Genomic DNA, 21,908 nt, shown 5'->3' with positions numbered 1-21,908 from the left:
CAGAAACAAAATTGTAGACCTGCACCAGGCTGGGAAGACTGAATCTGCAATAGGTAAGCAGCTTGGTTTGAAGAAATCAACTGTGGGAGCAATTATTAGGAAATGGAAGGCATACAAGACCACTGATAATCTCCCTCGATCTGGGGCTCCACGCAAGATCTCACCCCGTGGGGTCAAAATGATCACAAGACCGGTGAGCAAAAATCCCAGAACCACACGGGGGGACCTAGTGAATGACCTGCAGAGAGCTGGGACCAAAGTAACAAAGCCTACCATCAGTAACACACTACGCCGCCAGGGACATAAATCCTGCAGTGCCCTGCTTAAGCCAGTACATGTCCAGGCCCGTGCTAGAGTGCATTTGGATGATCCAGAAGAGGATTGGGAGAATGTCATATGGTCAGATGAAACCAAAATAGAACTTTTGGTCAAAACTCAACTCGTCGTGTTTCGAGGACAAAGAATGCTGAGTTGCATCCAAAGAACACCATACCTACTGTGAAGCATGGGGGTGGAAACATCATGCTTTGGGGCTGTTTTTTCTGCAAAGGGACCAGGACGACTGATCCGTGTAAAGGAAAGAATGAATGGGGCCATGTATCATGAGATTTTGAGTGAAAACCTCCTTCCATCAGCAAGGGCATTGAAGATGAAACGTGGCTGGGTCTTTCAGTATGACAATGATCCCAAACACACCGCCCGGGCAACGAAGGAGTGGCTTCGTAAGAAGCATTTCAAGGTCCTGGAATGGCCCTAGCCAGTCTCCAGATCTCAACCCCATAGAAAATCTTTGGAGGGAGTTGAAAGTCCGTGTTGCCCAGCGACAGCCCCAAAACATCACGCTCTAGAGGAGATCTGCATGGAGAAAGGGCCAAAATACCGTGTGTGAAAACCTTGTGAAGACTTACAGAAAACGTTTGACCTGTGTCATTGCCAACAAAGGGTATATAACAAAGTATTGAGAAACTTTTGTTATTGACCAAATACTTATTTTCCACCATAATTTGCAAATAAATTCATAAAAAATCCTACAATGTGATTTTCTGGATTTTTTTTCCTCATTTTGTCTGTCATAGTTGACGTGTACCTATGATGAAAATTACAGGCCTCTCTCATCTTTTTAAGTGGGAGAACTTTCACAATTGGTGGCTGACTAAATACTTTTTTCCCCACTGTATATATATATATATATATATATATATATATATATATATATATATATATATATATATATATATATATGTATATAAACGGTATTGAAAATCATACTGCCGGTATTTCGAAATACCCCGGTATACGGTATATCGCCCAAGTTTACTGGGCACGAACCCGTGATGCTTGGAGCCGAGGCGTGCTGCTCAGACCACCGCGCTATGGCAGTTCACAATGCTCTAGCAAGCCGTGAGATTAATTGATGATACCTGATGGCATGAGGTAGGTTGGTTTTCAGAGCCTTCCCCAAACCATAGCTCCCTAGGTACGGTACTGCATTGTGTAGCCTACAAATACACTTTCCAGCTGTCCCCTGGTGGCGATTATACATATTTAATATTTATTAAAATCCTCTTGCTGCAGGATTATTTTCCTCCTGCAACGAAATGGGTCATATTAAGATCCGACATCTGTATGGCGCACCACCATGCTCAGAGTTTGTCAGCGGCAGCGTGCTGGTGATGTAATGCCCAGTGTGCCTGAGCTAGCCTGTTGTTTACTGAATCACATTTAGCGCCCCAGTCCTTGATGCAGAGCCCAGAGTGCCTGGCCACACTGGCTGCTTTCTTCAGCTCCCCATCTACAGCTGAAAGCATGAGAACCATTCAGTCAAAAGAGATAAATGCGGGAGAAGTTGTTTCAGTGAACATTCATCTTCAGTGGCGACCCATCATTCCGGGGCAGGTGGGGCAGAGCCACCTGTTTAGCTAACAAAAAATCTATACTGTATATATATATATATATATATATATATATATATATATATTGTTGTTGTTGCCTGTTTTGCATGTTCTTTTGTCATTAATACATGTCACATATCAGTTTGCAAAAAGAATTTAAAATACTAATTGAGTTAATAAAGCAGCATACAAACATGGTCTCTTTTTTGCTTTCTTGAGTAAGGCAGCTCCAAAATGCAGGTGTTTCAGCCTAGCTCAGTGCTTTCTGTGGTGGTGGGGCATCCAGTGGAAAATACGGAGCGTAGGGGTTGGTAATGTTCTCTAGTTATGCCATTATTGGCTCAGTGTTCTGTCACTCATGGGGACACTACGTCACCGCCGAATCTACGGGGAGGGCAAAGAAATTCAAGCTCTTTGGGTGCTGCCATAGAGTTACATTAGAAGTGCCCATCCAAGAAGGCTCAAGGTTATTGGCCACAGATAAAAAGACGTCAAATCACGTTATATGCACCGTAGCTTTGATTGGACTGATCATGCCAACATTATACTTTCAAAATCTTAGCTAGCAAGCTAGCGGTCATCATCATGAATCAAGTCGACAATCTACTGGCAAATCCTTTTGAATCCTTGTCATATGAAGAGAAATTATGAAGAGAAATTATAGATAAAACGTATCGGTGCTCATCGGCCATTGTCAAGGTGACGTGTATGCGGGAAACGAAGTCAAGCGCAGGACACCGAACTACTGGCAGAACGTACTTTACTTAACACAGTAAAGAAAGTACAAAACAAACCTCCAAACAGGGAGGAACAAATAACGCATACAACCAGCACTGCCGACCTAACGGAAAACAATCACACACAATAACCAATGAGAGACAGGGGTTTATAAAGGGAATACAATATAACATAATGGGAAACAGGTGTAAACAATCAGGACAAACTAGACAAACACCGAAACATAGATCGGTGGCAGCTAGTACTCCGGGGACGACGAACGCCGAAGCCTGCCCGAGCAAGGAGGAGGGGCAGCCTCGGCTGATTCCGTGACAGCCATTGAACATAAACATTACACAACAAGTTGGAAATCGCTAATTCAACAATGAGTGGTTTGATCAGTGGCTAACTGCAAGCATTGCAAAGCAATCACTAGCCTGCTATTCAGTGGAGTTGGTGTGTGGTCCAAGACTGTGTTTAAGGGTCTCTTTTCGAAGCTTAAATGGATAAACATTCAACATTGGCCATGCTGTCAATCCAGCCAGGTGTAGCAGTGGTAAGGTGTTGGGACTGCTGTTGGGACTCTGCTGTTGGGACAGGTTTATGTGGGCACAGTTTGTCACCGTTATAGAGCAATTAATGTATTGTTTAGTGTTGTGTTGTGTAGTGGCTTTACTGGCATGCATCCCCAAATTGTTTTTTGAGTTTGCCTCACAAAGAATTACATGCTAAAATCGCTACTGCTCATCTTTCATTTAGGCTAACATTCATGTTTCATTTAACAGCCATTAGGCTAAATCGAAACTTGGTTGTGTTCGGTATTTTGCTGAAAGCACATCATTATTTTGTGTTGGGAGATTCCATTTTCCATGTGATGAGCCATCGCTTGCGAGCATTCTTGTTATGTCCCAAATTCTCTGCATTACATTAACTAGACAACACACCATTGGCCAAACACATAATGCTACACCATGAGTCAATGCCAAAAAAAACTAAAAGTGCCTTGATAGTTTTTTTTATATTTCTTTATGATTGTGGCACTCTTGTTAGATCTCAGTATGATGTTAAATTGTCTGCAGATTTTGTGACTGTTCTGTGTAACGCAATTTTAAGAAAGCAAACAAATACTTGCATATAGTGTGAGTATACATGGAGACTCTCCATGGTTCTACAGTTTGTTACAGGTTTTGGTTATTCCATTTATGTTTTGAGGTTGGAATTCTAGCACGTAGGGCGCACAGATTGGTGTCACCTCATCAGTCCTTATGTGTTACACCTGTGCTGGTTGTCATATTGTTAGTGGGAAGGTGTTTCACCTGTGTTGGCCAAGGTGCTATTTTGGAGTTGCTGGCCCAGTGCTCCAGTTGAGATTGAGAGATGTTGGGGCGCTACATTTCACGGCAGCTGAGGTGTGAGTTCGAGCTCAACTTAAGTTTGAAAGAAGCGTGAGTTGTGGTGTTTCCCCTGTTTAGTTTTTTTGTCTTTTCGGAGGCAAACCTAGTGGGCATCTATGGTGGGTGTCTTTCAGAACCCCTTACTAGTGGCTTTGATAACTTTCAGAGGTCATCCACTAGGGTGGATCAGAACCCCCTCCCACACTCTGCTGCGCTGCCCTGTGCCTCCTACTCTGGAGGGAGGGGATGGGTGGGAAGGGGAGGGCTGATGTGTCAGTATAGTGTGTACCCAGGGATAAATATAGTCACACAACTATTCCACCGTAACATGTTAGCCCTCGTCACTCCAACGGGCCGTGGTTAGAAATTCCTGCCTGACCTTCACTCTTGGAAGGCACTGTTGATCACAAGTCAGCACACAGCCACAGAAGCAGGCTGGAAAGAGCTAGAGGGAGAGATTCGTGTGGATTAGCAAACACAACTCAGCCTTTTAAACACACCTGTCACTACAGACCCACTCTGGGTCGGTTCACCATGGAGCGTACACCCAGGAGCACAGACAGACAATCGACAGAGCCCAGGGACAGACAGACGGAAAGACGTTAGAGGATTTGTAGTGTGTGTTTGTCTGACTTTTACAACCCTGGATACCCTACCTCCCTTCCCCACCATGGACGGCACTGCCATGTGCTGGAGCAAGGCCAGTGTCATCAGCTTTATCAAGGGCCTGGGTAGGTGCTGGGCTGGGTTGGGCTGGGTTGGGCTGGGTAGGTGTTATGTTAGTTCTGGGCTTGGCTGGGTAGTTGTTGGGCTGTACTGGGCTGGTTAGGGGTATGGGAAGGTGATGGGTTGGGCACGGTCCAGGGTAGGTGCTGGGGTGGGTTGGGTAGGAGCCTGAGAAGGTGCTCGGCTGTTCTAGGTTGGTGTTGGTAGGGGTATGGGAAGGTGATGTGTTGGGCACGGTCCAGGGTAGGTGGCTAGAGCCTAGCTTTGGTGGGCATGAGGATGAGTGTGCTGTAAGCTGTGCCATGAGGATGAGTGTGCTGTAAGCCGTGCCATGAGGATGAGTGTGCTGTAAGCCGTGCCATGAGGATGAATGTGCTGTAAGCCGTGCCAGACAGGCACACATGCTTGGCATTCCTGGCAGATAAAAGAACATATCAGAATGCTCCATGTGGTTGAGTGAAGCAGAGGCATGGACGACATGTCTACAGTTGCCAGCCCCACTCTCTGGCCCCTTCTGACACTCCGCTTGCTGCAATACTGTAACAGAATTATCCACTATCTAACTGTGAACTGAGAGATATTTAGGAATATTTAGGTTGTCAAAACTAATTTGGTGCTATGTCGCTGTTTTCGCTATTTTCAAACCTTCTTCTTCTTCAAGAATTGAATGTTAGTTCAGTGTCCACTGGATTCCTACAGGGATCACATTTCTAAAATGTATGCACTCACTGTACTGTAAGTTTCTTTGGATAAGGCATTGACGTAAACATGTTGTTGTTTGAAGAGAAGCTTCTCTATCTGTTCTACTTAATCATACTACTGTTGTCAACCCTCTGACCTGTGAACGAACTGATCTTTCTTCTGACAATCACTCACATGGCAGCATGCAGGGGGTCGTTAACTTAAGTTAGCACACATCTCATTCCGGTGTTCGATACTGTCAGGTGAGGCCAAGGCCTAGAGAAAATGGTGAACTCAAGTGTAACGAGACTTCCAGTAGCCATGATATGAATAAGCTTTTATATTAATATTTACCACTGTAGCAGTTCAAAGTTACATTTTAAACAAATAAGATAATAGTTAAATGAGTATTATTTAGAGCACCCACAAGGTTGGACTTTTGTTGCATTTAACGGGGCTCATCTCTCATTCAGGGGGTTTGAGCCCCCTTCGTCCTCTCTGTAATTCGTACTCTGCACATATTTATCTTCTGGTAAGACTTTATAATAACTTTCTTGAATAAGTGTTACTAAAATATTTATATATTATATACATACTATACATATTTTATCATGTAAACAATTCATAAACACTTTGTTATTTATAAAGCATTTATAGCATGTATAATGGCTTGTTCATTATAGTGTAACCTCTTGTCCTTTCATACACACAGATGCAACCTCTGGTTTACTCTAGATGATTAACCAGAGCAAATCCATACTACAAACAAGTCTCATCAAGTTCTACAAGGTTACTTGATACTCAGTTCCAAGATTTGCACGTAGCCTACAGGAGCGTTATGTTTTTATCAATGTGTATAGGTTATTATTGTCCTGCTGTGCCTTCAAAATTATTTTGTGCCAATCGGAGATGGAAAGGAGTTTGATTAAGTTAGGTCCTAGGTCATGTGTACTTGTAAAACCATCTGCCACCCAATTCTCTACCCTTCTAAGTGTGCAACTGTTCACTTCCCTTCTTTGATTTTATAAAGTAAATGACTGGTATAAGATGTAGTATACATGCTGTCTAGTCCATGCTTAGACCAATCCAATGCTTTTAAATCAATGGGAGGAGTGCACACTTTAGGAAAAAGATCAGAATTGGCACGCAGAGAATGTCTTTCTCCCTTGGCAGACAGATTGCACGTAGCACGTCTGCAGAAAGTGTAGCTGTTATGTTGTTTCCACAGACGCCAGCTGTAGGAATATGGCTGCCCAGTCTGTAGTGAGAAAAACAGGCTGAAGTCAGTGTCATGCATATCAAATAGTATTTGAACCCAGGTCTGATATGCATAACACTATGACTTCATCATTTTCATTAGCCTGCCTAGAATGCTAGGTGGGCAGGTTTTGCCATTTTGACACTTTTCTATTGGTTCCATTGGAACAGGCAAGCTCAACCAAGCACACATGGTATTTGAAATTATTTCACATAGCATTTGAACCCAGGTCTGGTGCACATAGAGGAGTCCATTATGCAATAGCCAGCTAGTACCATTCAACAGATACAACTGGGAGTGCTGAGACATTTCTGTTTGTGATACTCTTGTGTGGAGGTATGTCATGCACCAAGCGAACTGAAGGTATTTTTTCAAACATAGCTCACCTTGGAATTTTACCTTTCCTGAACTCACAACACCCCTAACATGATTTAATGCATGTTCGTCCCATTTTTATCTTTCTGTAGCTTAGTAACCAAAACGTCCAAGAAAGACGGGATGGTTTGTTCTGCATAGTGTTCTATGAATCAAGGAAATTTAAGAGGTCTTGTACACTGTAAAAATGTAAAGTCTCAAAACGCCATGATTGTGTAATGAAACCATGAAAAGTAGTGCACCTAAGCTGAGATCTGGTGTTTGGTGGGTGTTTGAATGTAAACCCAATGTAAGTGTTTTAATACACAGAATGTGTATCTATCATGAGGATAACCAAAGAGTCTTCAGTTTTAATCTCCTTGCATTTCCTATCACGCCATGTGTTTTTAGAGAATTGTGGGTAATTCCATTTTTTTTATTGACTTTATGATTCTTTCACACAATGTTGTATGCATAATATATTTCTATATTAGTATTAAGCTTGTTGTGCCATGAGGTGTAATGGATCATGATGAACGGATATCAAAACCGTCAGGCAAATTGACGTTCAATGAGGACAGCACCCATTCCTACATTCATGATTGTCAATTAGCGACACAACATTAAGGGGGAAAAGCAACAGAAGTTGGTGGATAATGGAGGGAAGATTGACGTCGGTGGTAAAATAGTGGACAGGGAAAAATTTGGAAAGTGGAACATACTGTATTATGAGAAAATATGGAGTGGGGGAATGCACAAGCCTTCTGGAAGATCTGATGGAAAAGATGGAGTGGGGGAATGCACAAGCCTTCTGGAAGATCTGATGGAAAATATGGAGTGGGGGAATGCACAAGCCTTCTGGAAGATCTGATGGAAAAGATGGAGTGGGGGAATGCACAAGGCTTCTGGAAGATCTGATGGAAAAGATGGAGTGGGGGAATGCACAAGCATTCTGGAGGATCTGATGGAAAAGATGGCGGACAAGAAAAAAATGAGAAAAGTGGAACATGTTTTGGGTGAATATGAAATGGTGGATCACACAACTTTTGGAAGAGCTACAGAAGGAAATTGAACGTGACAAGAGTGAGGATGAATTAACTGCAGTGGCAGGTGCAGTGATGACCGCCGAGAAGGAGCTGAGTGTAGAGGGAAGCGGTGTGATGAGGACGGTTGGCGTCAAGTGCAAAAAGAGGGATACCTGCTCCAGTAGCTCAGAGATGGAACCTGAAGAGAGTGAGGAGGAAGTACCTGCGGGGGCAGGTGCGGTGAGGACTGCAGAGTTTGAGCCTCTTCCAGATGATGACAAGAATGATTTTGGCCCAGTGGGAGTGAGATTTGTGGAGAGAATGGATCTTTGTATTCTGGCTGATCCATATGTGGTGTCAGGTTGGGTAGAGAAGAGGTTGGGGACGTTGAGTTGGTGAAAGTAACTCGAAGTCGACTTGTGGTGATGTATTATGTTTCTTCCGTCCAGAGGGAGTGGGCGCTCCGGACCATGCGACTAGGGACAAGAACTGTGACTTGCTTTGCTCTTCGGAGCAGGGCGCAGTTGAAATGAGTGATAATGGGGGTGGCATTAAGTGTTTAGGAGGATCAGCTGAAATGGAAGATTCCTGGTATCTGTGACCCCCACCGTTTGGTGCGACGCAGATCCGGTGGAGAGCGTGGTGAACCGGAGAAGACATTGTCTGTCCTGCTGATTTTTGATGCAGTCCTTGCCCGACAAGGTCAAGTTAGGATGTCAGTTATCCCGTGAGAGCTTTTGTTCCGAAATACTACGGTGTTTTAGGTGCCAAGCTTATGGTCATGTTGCACAGTGTTGCAGCAGTGTGTAGGAGGGCATGAGATGAAGGAATGTGTAGTATCGGTGGAGAAAGTTGTGGGGGTGCCCATGGGGCTGGAGATCGGAAGTGTCCGGTGAGAGAAAGGCAGGTTGAGATTGCCAGGTTCAGAGTAGTACAGAAAGTGTTGTTTGCTGAAGCAGTGAAGAGCGTGGTAGAGGAAGATGGGTACAGGGTGAGTAATCCTGAGAGGATTCCTGTGAGTAGGCAGAGACCAATAGAGTGATGGGAATAATATGTGCTTCAGTAAGGTGGGTTTCTTAGCATTCATAGCCGTGGTTGTCAACTGTACTGCAGAAATGGAACGTAAATTACAGGAAATAGAGGTTGTGGTGGCAGCTGCAGAGAAGTACTTGGGATTGCGAGGTTTTACTGCTGAAGAGTTGCAGGGGGTGTTGAGTGGTAATGTTCTGTCCTTCCAGACCGTTGGCCTGGAGTAAGATTAGATAGGGTTAAATAGTGGAATGGGGGGGTGTTTTTTTAATGAGGGCTAATAGTTGACAGGGTCATTTTTATTTACCTATTACCCAGTTTAGTATTTTTATTTAATTTTAATATAGATCTTCTTTTTTTAGGGGGTTTTGTATTACTGTATCTTGTTGTATAATGGATTGTACAGTAGGTGGCAGCAATACACCAATAGGTGTAGTCTGCCATTAAACTTTAAAAAAAGAAGAAGAAGAAGAAGAAGAAGAAGAAGAAGAAGAAGAAGAAGAAGAAGAAGAAGAAGAAGATTGTCAATGGAAGAGGAAAGTTCAGAATCCTCAGTTCTTGAAGTTCAACCTCCAGCTACTGCTAGTGGTTTGAATACTGTGCTTGACAATGCCTGCGAAAACTGTATATAATGGCAAATGATGAATCCATAAAACAATGTTAAACATCAAGACACTTCAGAAAAAGTTATCTAATTCTGCACTGAACAGGACTAGAAACACCAAAATAGCTTCTTTATCCTTTTCTGTTAGTGATCCCAGTCCCTGGCAAGGTTTTGCAGAACACTTGATTAAGCGGTGTTACAACACACCATGTAATGTTTCAAAACGTCTCAGAATGACGTGTTTCAATACTTAAGGTTAAGGTTTCGTCTCCAAGTTGGTGGCAGCTCAGTTGCCACTAGTTTTGGTGTTACAAAGCACTTCATTTTAACAGTGTAATGCATATTTCTGGGGGAGTATTCTGGGGTTGAAATCTTACTTTATCTCAGAGTGAGATTGTTACAAAGTAGCAATGGCACATTGAGGTCAATGTTGGGGTCAAGGTTGAGATAATGTTGGTGGTGGTTTTGTGTTTGCTGGGAGTCTTCATCGGCCTGAGGCCATGGAGAAGGCTTTTGTTGCCAACGAGAGAGCCTGGGATTTGATATGTGACTTTAATGGCCCCTGACACTCACAGTAAAGACCGTGCAGTAAGGCTGCCACTGATGGCCTGCTAGCTGTCCACTCTTATCTATCACACACAGGCAAGCATATAGACACACACACACAGTGCTGCAGCTGAGAGAAGATGAGACAGCCAAATTTGTCCAGTTTTGCTGTTAGTCTCCCTGTCCCTGAATATTTTACCCAGCAGATTTACCCCAGTTCACTGAGCTAGTACAATTCTGGGTTGAGGCAATCCACGCTAAGTGAACATTTCACACCCCTAATTAGGAGATAGCACACGGCATTTGGCTATTTTTAGCAACATTCTCTGTTTATGGGGAGTTGAAGTGAAACGGTGAGTTAAAGTCCAACTAACGTGCCAGTTGTTTAGGTGTTTTATGCGCCATGCCATCAGTGATTAAACTCAGGTCTGCATCACAGCGTTGGCAGAATGATGGTCACATGCAAGGGATTTCTTTCCTCAAAGGGCGTCTTGAACAGGAGATGAACACACCAGCTGCTAGCAGCTAGCCAGGGTGTTTTCATTTCCCTAGCCAGCCACAGATAAGGTCAGATCAGCTGGAGCATTAGGAGGAATTTCCCACATGTTGGGAACTTTAAATAAAAGCACTTTTCAAAACCAGAAAGTGGAGGCACAGAATCCAAGACTAAATGCTGCAGCAAATGCATGATTTTTTTTCCCACTGTACCCAGAGGGCAAAATTTGGCATATGACATCATAACCAGATTACAACCAACTGGTCTCTTTTAGATATATTTTTCATGACGGCATCAAAATGTAATGGGAACTACGTCATATTTTGGTTATTATCTGGTCATATACAACCAGATAAAAACGAATGTATCTTGTTGCTGAAAAGACATTAACAAAACATAAAGACGGAGTACACTACTAGCAACAGTACGTTGCTGCTCTTACACAATGACAGGCAGAATATGTCAAATGTACGTTGTTTCCTAACCCTGCCTGTGTGTTGTGTGTCCCCAGCGTCTCCAGTGGGGAACGGATATATTAAGCCGCCCATCCCTCCAGTGCTGAGTCCCCAAGGGGACAAGGGTCTTCCAGCCATGATGCCCATTAGCATCGACCCGGAGAGCCGGCCGGGGGAGTATGTCCTCAAGAGCCTGTTTGCAAACTTCACCACGCTGTCCGAGCGCAAGATATGCATCATCATGGCCGATCCGCTGGTGAGTCAGCAAGTTTTCCCTGTCTGTTCGTCCGTACATCAATCTGTCCGCCCGTGTCTGTCTGTGTCCGTCTGTCTGTCCGTGTTGCCGGACTGTTTTTTTTTTTAAGGGAACTTCTAAGCTTTTCCTGACCTTGCTGTGACATGAGGAGAAACCATATTACAAGGGCCCTAGTTATAAGCCGTTTACTTGACGACACAATAGGAGAGAGAGTATTCCATTATTGATTGATGGTTTGTATATCTCATATTCTGCTCCTGAGGTGGAAGAGGCATTATCGTGCCCTCTTCACGACTGTGTTGGTGTGTTTGGACCATGATACTGTAACTCGTTGGTGATAAGGACACCATGGAAGTTGAAGCTCTCGACCCGCTCGACATGGGTCTTTAGACATAGGCTCTGACATGGGTCTTTAGACATAGGCTCTGACATGGGTCTTTAGACATAGGCTCTGACATGGGTCTTTAGACATAGGCTCTGACATGGGTCTTTAGACATAGGCTCTGACATGGGTCTTTAGACATAGGCTCTGACATGGGTCTTTAGACATAGGCTCTGACATGGGTCTTTAGACATAGGCTCTGACATGGATAAGGAAGTAAAGCGGTAAAGACATTAGTACAACTACAGAGGAACAGCCCTGGGATACAGTGGGGTAAAGCGGTAAAGGTGGTCCCTTTCCCACCACATTAGTACAACTACAGAGGAACAGCCCTGGGATACAGTGGGGTAAAGCGGTAAATGTGGTCCCTTTCCCACCACTTTAGTACAACTACAGAGGAACAGCCCTGGGATACAGTGGGAATTGTAGAGCTACCGTATATGCTTCACCTGGCCTTCCCTGACAATACAGCTGTACATAATGATGATCAGCATTCCTACTCTGAGACGCTTTATGAATATGGGTCCTGGATGGTGTACCAGGCAATTGTACCTGTGGATGTATTTCAAGGACTACCTTCAAACTCAGTACTTTGCTTGACATCATTGGAAAATCAAAAGAAATCAGCCAAGACCTCCACAAGTCTGGTTCATCCTTGGGAGCAATTTCCAAACGCCTGAAGGTACCACGTTCATCTGTACAAACAATGGTACGCAAGTATAAACACCATGGGACCACGCAGCCGTCATACCGCTCTGGAAGAAGACACGTTCTGTCTCCTAGAGATGAACGTACTTTGGTGCGAAAAGTGCAAATCAATCCCAGAGGACCTTGTGAAGATGCTGGAGGAAACAGGTACAAAAGTATCTATATCCACAGTAAAACTAGTCCTATATCGACATAACCTGAAAGGCCGCTCAACAAGGAAGAAGCTACTGCTCCAAAACCACCATAAAAAAGCCAGACTACAGTTTGCAAATGCCCATGGGGACAAATATTGTGTAGCTCAGTTGGTAGAGCATGGTGTTTGCAATGCCAGGGTTGTGGGTTCGATTCCCACAGGGGGCCAGTATGAAAAATGTATGCACTCACTAACTGTAAGTCGCTCTAGATAAGAGCGTCTGCTAAAATGACCAAAAAAAAAAAAAGTCCTCTGGTCTGATGAAACAAAAATAGAACTGTTTGGCCATAATGACCATCGTTATGTTTGGAGGAAAAAGGGGGGACGCTTGCAAGCCAAAGAACACCATCCCAACCGTGAAGCATGGGGGTGGCAGCATCATGCTGTGGCTGTGCTTTGCTGCAGGAGGGGCTGGTTCACTTCACAAAATAGATGGCATCATGAGGAAGGAAAATGATGTTGATATATTGAAGCAACATCTCAAGACATCAGTCAGGAAGTTAAAGCTTGGTCGCAAATAGGTCTTCCAAATGGATAATGACTCCAAGCATACTTCCAAAGTTGTGGCAAAATGGCTCAAGGACAACAAAGTCAAGGTATTGGAGTGGCCATCACAAAGCCCTGACCTCAATCCAATAGAAGATTTGTGGGCAGAACTGAAAAAGTGTGCAAGCAAGGAGGCCTACAAACCTGACTCCGTTACACCAGCTCTGTCAGAAGGAATGGGCCAAAATTCACCCAACTTATTGTGGGAAGCTTGTGGAAGGCTACCCGAAACGTTTGACCCAAGTTAAACAATTTAAAGGCAATGCTACCAAATACTAATTGAGTGTATGTAAACTTCTGACCCACTGGGAATGTGATTAAATAAATAAAAGCTGAAATAAATAATTCTCTCTACTATAATTCTGACATTTCACATTCACTTAAAATAAAGTGGTGATCCTAACTGACCAAAGACAGGACATTTTTACTAGGATTAAATGTCAGGAATTATGAAAAACTGAGTTTAAATGTATTTGTCTAAGGTGTATGTAAACTTCCGACTTCAACTGTGTATACACTGAGATTTATACCATTCCAAAACCCTGACTAAGTGAACTGATTGAGACCCCATTTACATTTGGTATAAACATGAGCTTTCTGTTATCTGGATCCAGGTCGCATTTTTGTGTCAATTGGGTCTGAGAGTGACACTTGAATACTTTATCCACATAAAGTATGATGGAAAAAAGTTTTGGAATACTTAAACAATTTAATTATGGGCAGGATTAATTCAACTCCATCTTTCATTGAATCAGATTAGTCATTAATCACAAAACCTTTTGATGTTGCCAATTACTTTAATGACTATTTCATTGTCAAAGTAAGCAAATTTAGGCATGCATAAAATACTTAATAATGAAGGGAAAGCATTGTAATTTTTTATTTTGTAACATTAGTGTGGGTGAGGTGGAAAAAATTGTTGTCCATCAATAATGAGAAACCTCCTGGTATTGGCAACTTAAATGGAAAGCTACTGAGGATGGTAGCTGACTATATTGCCACTCCTACTGTCTTTAATCTGAGTATGGAGAATATTTTTTGTCCTCAGACCTGGAGGAAAGCCAAAGAATGGTAAAGCACCCTTTACTGGTTCTAACAGCCGACCAATCAGCCTGCTGCCGACTCATATCAAACTTTTGACCAGATACAATGCTATTTCTCTGTAAACAAATGAACAAGACTTTCAGCATGCTTATAGGGAAGGGTTCTCTGGATGCACTGCACTGACACAAATGACTGATGATTGGTTGAAAGAAATTGATAATAAGACCATTGTGGGAGCTGTACTGTTGGATTTCAGTGCAGCCTTTGATATTATTGACCAGAAACGTGTGTGTTATGGCTTTATCTAATAGAACAGAGGGTTTTGTTTAATGGAAGCTTCTCTAAAGTTAAACATGTAAAGTGTGGTGTACCGCAGGGCCTGTGTTTCTATGTATGCTGATGATTCAATCTTGTACGCGTCGGCAACCACAGCTAGTGAAAACATCCCTAAGTTCTACACCTCAGCTGAATCTGGTAATGAATGGTGTGGCTGTTGAGCAAGTTGAGGAGACTAAATTACTTGGTGTTACCTTAGATTGTAAACTGTCATGGTCAAAACATATTGTAATGGTTGTAAAGACACCACACACCACAAAGCAATTCCTGCAGGCTCTAGTTTTATCTTATCTTGATCATTGTCCAGTCATATGGTCAGGTGCTGCAAAGAATGACCTAGTTAAGCTGCAGCTGTCCCAGAACATAGAAAAACGTTTTGTTCTTCACTGTAATCAGAGGGCTAATATCAATACTAGACTGACAGAATCACTTCTTGTTTTTATAAGAAACATTAATGTGTTGAAAATTCAAAATTGTTTGCATAGTCAACTTACACACAGCACTGACACACACACACTTACCCCACCAGACATGCCACCAGGGGTCTTTTCAGTCCCCAGGTCCAGAACAAATTCAAGGAAACATACAGTATTATACAGAGCCATGATTCTATCTCATATAGCGCAAGTGAACAGCAAACCGGATTTCAAAACACAAATAAAGCAACACCTCATGGCACAACACCTCTCCCCCATGTGACCTACTTTTTGTGTGCATGTACTGACATGTGTGTGTAACTGATAGATGCGCACACACACATGAACACACATGCGCGCACTCTAACGCAAACTCTACACACACCCACACATTATTATTTAGTTGTATTGTTGATTTTATTAAATTTGTGTATTTTTATTGAAGATATATCTATCTATATGTGTGTGTGTATATATATGTATGTACATATATGTGTGTGTGTGTGTGTGTGTGTGTGTGTGTGTGTGTGTGTATGTGTATATACAGTGGGGGAAAAAAGTATTTAGTCAGCCACCAATTGTGCAAGTTCTCCCACTTAAAAAGATGAGAGAGGCCTGTAATTTTCATCATAGGTACACGTCAACTATGACTGACAAATTGAGAAGAAAAAAAATCCAGAAAATCACATTGTAGGATTTTTAATGAATTAATTTGCAAATTATGGTGGAAAATAAGTATTTGGTCACCTACAAACAAGCAAGATTTCTGGCTCTCACAGACCTGTAACTTCTTCTTTAAGAGGCTCCTCTGTCCTCCACTCGTTACCTGTATTAATGGCACCTGTTTGAACTTGTTATCAGTATAAAAGACACCTGTCCACAACCTCAAACAGTCACACTCCAAACTCCACTATGGCCAAGACCAAAGAGCTGTCAAAGGACACCAGAAACAAAATTGTAGACCTGCACCAGGCTGGGAAGACTGAATCTGCAATAGGTAAGCAGCTTGGTTTGAAGAAATCAACTGTGGGAGCAATTATTAGGAAATGGAAGACATACAAGACCACTGATAATATCCCTCGATCTGGGGCTCCACGCAAGATCTCACCCCGGGGGTCAAAATGATCACAAGAACGGTGAGCAAAAATCCCAGAACCACACGGGGGGACCTAGTGAATGACCTGCAGAGAGCTGGGACCAAAGTAACAAAGCCTACCATCAGTAACACACTACGCCGCCAGGGACTCAAATCCTGCAGTGCCAGACGTGTCCCCCTGCTTAAGCCAGTACATGTCCAGGCCCGTCTGAAGTTTGCTAGAGTGCATTTGGATGATCCAGAAGAGGATTGGGAGAATGTCATATGGTCAGATGAAACCAAAATAGAACTTTTGGTAAAAACTCAACTCGTCGTGTTTGGAGGACAAAGAATGCTGAGTTGCATCCAAAGAACACCATACCTACTGTGAAGCATGGGGGTGGAAACATCATGCTTTGGGGCTGTTTTTCTGCAAAGGGACCAGGACGACTGATCCGTGTAAAGAAAAGAATGAATGGGGCCATGTATCGTGAGATTTTGAGTGAAAACCTCCTTCCATCAGCAAGGGCATTGAAGATGAAACGTGGCTGGGTCTTTCAGCATGACAATGATCCTAAACACACCGCCCGAGCAACGAAGGAGTGTCTTCGTAAGAAGCATTTCAAGGTCCTGGAGTGGCCTAGTCAGTCTCCAGATCTCAACCCCATAGAAAATCTTTGGAAGGAGTTGAAAGTCCGTGTTGCCCAGCGACAGCCCCAAAACATCACTGCTCTAGAGGAGATCTGCATGGAGGAATGGGCCAAAATACCAGCAACAGTGTGTGAAAACCTTGTGAAGACTTACAGAAAACGTTTGACCTGTGTCATTGCCAACAAAGGGTATATAACAAAGTATTGAGAAACTTTTGTTATTGACCAAATACTTATTTTCCACCATAATTTGCACATAAATTCATTTAAAATCCTACAATGTGATTTTCTGGATTTTTTTTTTCTCATTTTGTCTGTCATAGTTGACGTGTACCTATGATGAAAATTACAGGCCTCTCTAATTTTTTTAAGTGGGAGAACTTGCACAATTGGTGGCTGACTAAATAAAATTTTTTTCCCCACTGTATATATGTATGTGTGTGTATATATGTGTGTGTATATGTATATGTGTGCGTGTATATATGTGTGTGTATATATGTATATGTGTGTGTATATATATGTGTATGTATATATATATATTGTGTGTGTGTATATGTGTATACATACATACATACATACATACATACATACATACATACATACATGTGAAATCCATAGATCTATTGCAAGTGACAGATTTTCATTATATGAAGTGTAACTCAGTAAAATTGTTGAAATTGTTGCATGTTGCGTTTTTATATATTTTTGTTCAGTAATATTTAACCTTGATTTTGAGTCAATGCTGACACCAAGGTCTCTTTTACAGATGAGCCCTGTTTAGCACAACAATACAAATCAAAAGACAATATACACATTAAACTACACATCCATATACACATTAAAATACACTTTATTATACATAACAATACATGAAAAGCAAAACACAATCATAAACCAACACATTCTTCAGTAAAAAGGACCCCTAACAGCCGTTTGAAATGCCCTAGAGGCATCAATTCCTCAAATGTTTTACGTGCGTTGGAGATCATTCCACATGTAAGGTGCAAAAAATCATGTCCAGAGTTAGCGAGACCGGGTCTGGTATCTTGTACGTCTATAAGTTAGCAATTAAGTAATTTATGCAGGAGGGTATAAACTTCACCCTTGTGATTTCAATCACTTCAATGGTTTCTAGATTCAGACTGTATGTAGCTACATGAACAATCTAAGAGTATGACTAGATACATTGGAATGTACCACCATGTCGCGAAGAACACTGGCACAGAGTTAAGAGGAAAGGCTTCCCCCGGGGCCATGAGAGAGGTAGGTCTGTCCTGGGGCCTCAAATAGAATTTGTTTAGTTTTATACTAAATTTCTGCGTACGTTCAGTTTTTAAAACGAAGGGAAACACACATCCTAAAAAGGTATATGCATTAAACACAAGCGTGTGTAAATCACTTTATAAGTACGTTTCATACATTTCTTACCTACAAATAAATTGCCCATTTTTAGATTTTCACATCAAGGTCAAGAGGAATCATTTACCACCTTTGTGTGTGGACAACATCAATAGCCTATGACATCAACGCACAGCACGCACAATTTATGGTCAAATCTGAGCGCAAGACTATTTTGATAAATGAGACCCCAGGGCAGTAACAAGGTGATGGGGCATTATGGGCATTATCCAGCTGAGTAAAGACTAATGAGGCACCTCATTAATGTCGCAACTGTCCTGTCCGTCTGACAGAAGCTGCCCAGACCTCCAACTGACTGAATGCTTTTCTCATTAACTCTGAGCGCTGTGTCCCAAATGGCACCCTGTTCCCTATATAGAGCAACATGACCAAAGCCCTATGGTTCTTGGTCAAAAGTAATGCACTATATAGGGAATGGGGTTCATTTGGAGCCTACCTTGGTATGACACTTTTAGTGTCTGAATGAATTGATCTATTCTTATTCTATTGTTTTTACAGGAGAAACCCTTGACCAAGTCTCTGCAGAGGGGTGAGGATCAGCAGTTTGACCAGGTAACATTTTTTACATTTACATTTTTAGTCATTTAGCAGACGCTCTTATCCAGAGCGACTTACATTTAGTGAATACATATATATATTTTTTTATACTGGCCCCCCGTGGGAAGCGAACCCACAACCCTGGCATTGCAAGCGCCATGCTCTACCAACTGAGCTACACAGGACTGTTACTCTCTAATAGACAGAGGAATCAGTAAGGCAGGGTTGGGTTTGTCAAGACTATGTTTCCCCGCTGAGCTCAAGCTAATACATTTTTGCTAGGGGAGCCAAAGCAGGTTTTCAGGTCTCAGACAACATTACTCAACAAGTGATACACAAGCTCGTTGTATTGAGCAGTCCATCAACGTTAGTGCTTGTTGGCTGGGTCTGCTCTAGGTGCCTGTATAGTAGAAGGTCTGGGTGTGTGTGCGTTTGATGGTAACTCATTCCAGAGGCCATTCAACAGTGTACAGAGGCAGGATTCTTCTCCTGTCCGTGCTGAATAAAGGCCCGCTGTGTTCCCCTGGTCTCACCAGACTCCCCTCCCTTCCTGTGTGCTAGTAGCCTGGTCCGAGCCGGCCAGACCCCTCCCTTCCTGTGTGCTAGTAGCCTGGCCCGAGCCGGCCAGACTCCCCTCCCTTCCTGTGTGCTAGTAGCCTGGTCAGAGCCGGCCAGACTCCCCTCCCTTCCTGTGTGCTAGTAGCCTGGCCCGAGCCGGCCAGACTCCCCTCCCTTCCTGTGTGCTAGTAGCCTGGCCCGAGCCGGCCAGACTCCCCTCCCTTCCTGTGTGCTAATAGCCTGGTCCGAGCCGGCCAGACCCCTCCCTTCCTGTGTGCTAGTAGCCTGGCCCGAGCCGGCCAGACCTCTCCCTTCCTGTGTGCTAGTAGCCTGGCCTGAGCCGGCCAGACTACCCTCCCTTCCTGTGTGCTAGTAGCCTGGCCTGAGCCGGCCAGACCCCTCCCTTCCTGTGTGCTAGTAGCCTGGCCTAAGCCGGCCAGACCCCTCCCTTCCTGTGTGCTAGTAGCCTGGCCCGAGCCAGCCAGACTCCCCTCCCTTTCTGTGTGCTAGTAGCCTGGCCTGAGCCAGCCAGACTACCCTCCCTTCCTGTGTGCTAGTAGCCTGGCCTGAGCCGGCCAGACTCCCCTCCCTTCCTGTGTGCTAGTAGCCTGGCCCGAGCCGGCCAGACTCCCCTCCCTTCCTGTGTGATAGTAGCCTGGCCCGAGCCGGCCAGACTCCCCTCCCTTTCTGTGTGCTAGTAACCTGGCCTGAGCCGGCCAGACTCCCCTCCCTTCCTGTGTGCTAGTAGCCTGGCCCGAGCCGGCCAGACTCCCCTCCCTTCCTGTGTGCTTTTCCATTCTCTCTCCTCTCCAGATTCCTCTCCTCTCTCCTTTTTCCCTTGTCCCTCTCTCTCTTTTATCTGCTCCCCTCCTCTAATCCCCTCTCACTGCCTGCAGTTTCTGTCTTGTGGAGGACATTGAGGGTTAAGACACAGTGATGTCTGTAGTGCATCTTCTTTTGATTCAGCTATAAATTAACTGACCAATATGTACACACCATTTGCATTTATTTGCTTGTTGTTTCAGGTAATCAGTGCTATGAGTTCTCTGGCGGAGTACTGCCTCCCGTCCATCCTGAGGACACTGTTTGACTGGTACAGGAGACAGAATGGTCTAGAGGACCCAGAGTCACACGAATACAGACCCAGAGCCAACATCAAGTCAAGAAAGTAAGACGTATGCACACACATACACCTTTTGACTGGTACAGGAGACAGAACAGCCAGGAGGACTCAGATTTCCATGAACACCCTGTCACATTTCATGACCAGAAATCAAACACAAAGAAAACACTGCACAGTAAAGTCTAAGACATTGTGCCTGAATTGATTGACATTATCATTGAACTGAATTATCATTGAATTGATTGACATTATCATTGAACTTAATGCATAACAGATGGTTATGGAAGCATATAGCTGCCGAAATTCAATTAGAAATGCCAATTGGTTATGATAAATCAATATCATTTTTGACCTTTCTTTTCCTATTTACATGTGCGTAATCTGTGACATAATTGGTAACAGCAAGCTTGGTGCTCTAGTTTGATAACTGCTCTAACTTGTCCAACCCTGTTGATGTTTCACAGTGACGAACAGCAGAGAGATTATCTACTTGAAAGGAGGGATCTGGCCATCGACTTCATCTTCTCTCTCGTACTTATAGAAGTTTTAAAACAGGTGACTCATTTCTATACTCCACTCTAAAACACTAAACCCAGCTAGCATATTAGTTTCCCTCAATGTTCTGGCAAGAACAAAAACCTTAATTTCTTAAAGTGCAAGTTTGTGTTGTATACTAAACACAAGTGCCACTTTGACCAATGTTAGCATTCACATCGTCATTAGATATGGCTCCCCTAAGGGATACCTGACAGAACAACCGCTTCTTGGATGCATCCCAAATAGCACCCTATCCCCTATATAATGCACTACTTTTCACCAGAGCCCCATGGGCTTTTTGGGAATATGGTGCAATTTGGGACGTAACCCTTAAAAGGCTGATTTATTCCTTTTGCTCAATCTCAGACTCATGACTGGAGTTTTCTGTTTGTAAAAGCGTGTCTTTCACCCTCTCACCCTCTCACTCTCTCACTCTATGACCAGATGCCACTCCACCCTGTCCTGGACAGTTTGGTCAGTGAAGTCATTAACTTGGCCTTTAAGCACTTTAGACACAAAGAAGGGTACGTTTAGCTCTGCTTTCATGACTTTCTGAGTATACAGTAGTGTTTCTTTCTTTCCTTGTTTCCTATTCTTACTCCTGTGTGTTTGTTTGCCAGGTACCATGGTCCTAACACTGGTAACATGCACATTGTAGCAGACCTCTATGCAGAAGTCATTGGAGTTTTAGCCCAGGCCAAGTAAGTTCATCAAGTCATCTGTAAACAATAATCCATACTGTATGTAATTCATTCGTTTGTTTGTTCGTTCATTCATTCATTCATTCATTCATTCATTCATTCATTCATTCATTCATTCATTCATTCATTCATTCACTTATTCATTCATAGGCTACTGTATAGGTAGTGACTGAACAACACAAATAAAGGCTCCTCGATAGTAGGCTGTCATTCTTTGGGCAGTAGTTGAACATATTTTAATTAACCTACA

General features: G+C 43.2%; 1 protein-coding gene across 1 annotated transcript in view; it reads left to right on the top strand.

Annotated features, from left to right (window-relative positions):
* The first annotated feature begins 4,446 nt into the window (after positions 1-4,446).
* Positions 4,447-21,908, top strand: part of LOC121567293 (protein furry homolog) — a 207,458-nt gene continuing 189,996 nt past the window's right edge. Inside the window, exons 1-7 of the mRNA XM_045218226.1 lie at positions 4,447-4,734; positions 11,234-11,433; positions 18,701-18,754; positions 20,323-20,465; positions 20,885-20,975; positions 21,402-21,481; positions 21,578-21,658. Coding sequence (XP_045074161.1) covers positions 4,674-4,734; positions 11,234-11,433; positions 18,701-18,754; positions 20,323-20,465; positions 20,885-20,975; positions 21,402-21,481; positions 21,578-21,658 — 710 coding nt within the window. The 5' untranslated portion in view covers positions 4,447-4,673. The remainder of the gene's footprint in view (positions 4,735-11,233; positions 11,434-18,700; positions 18,755-20,322; positions 20,466-20,884; positions 20,976-21,401; positions 21,482-21,577; positions 21,659-21,908) is intronic.

The sequence above is a fragment of the Coregonus clupeaformis genome, chromosome 6 (genome assembly GCF_020615455.1).
Source record: "Coregonus clupeaformis isolate EN_2021a chromosome 6, ASM2061545v1, whole genome shotgun sequence".
NCBI classification, from domain to species: Eukaryota; Metazoa; Chordata; class Actinopteri; order Salmoniformes; family Salmonidae; genus Coregonus; species Coregonus clupeaformis.
Note: the sequence above shows the minus strand (reverse complement) of the source record. Positions and strands in the feature narration are given on the sequence as shown.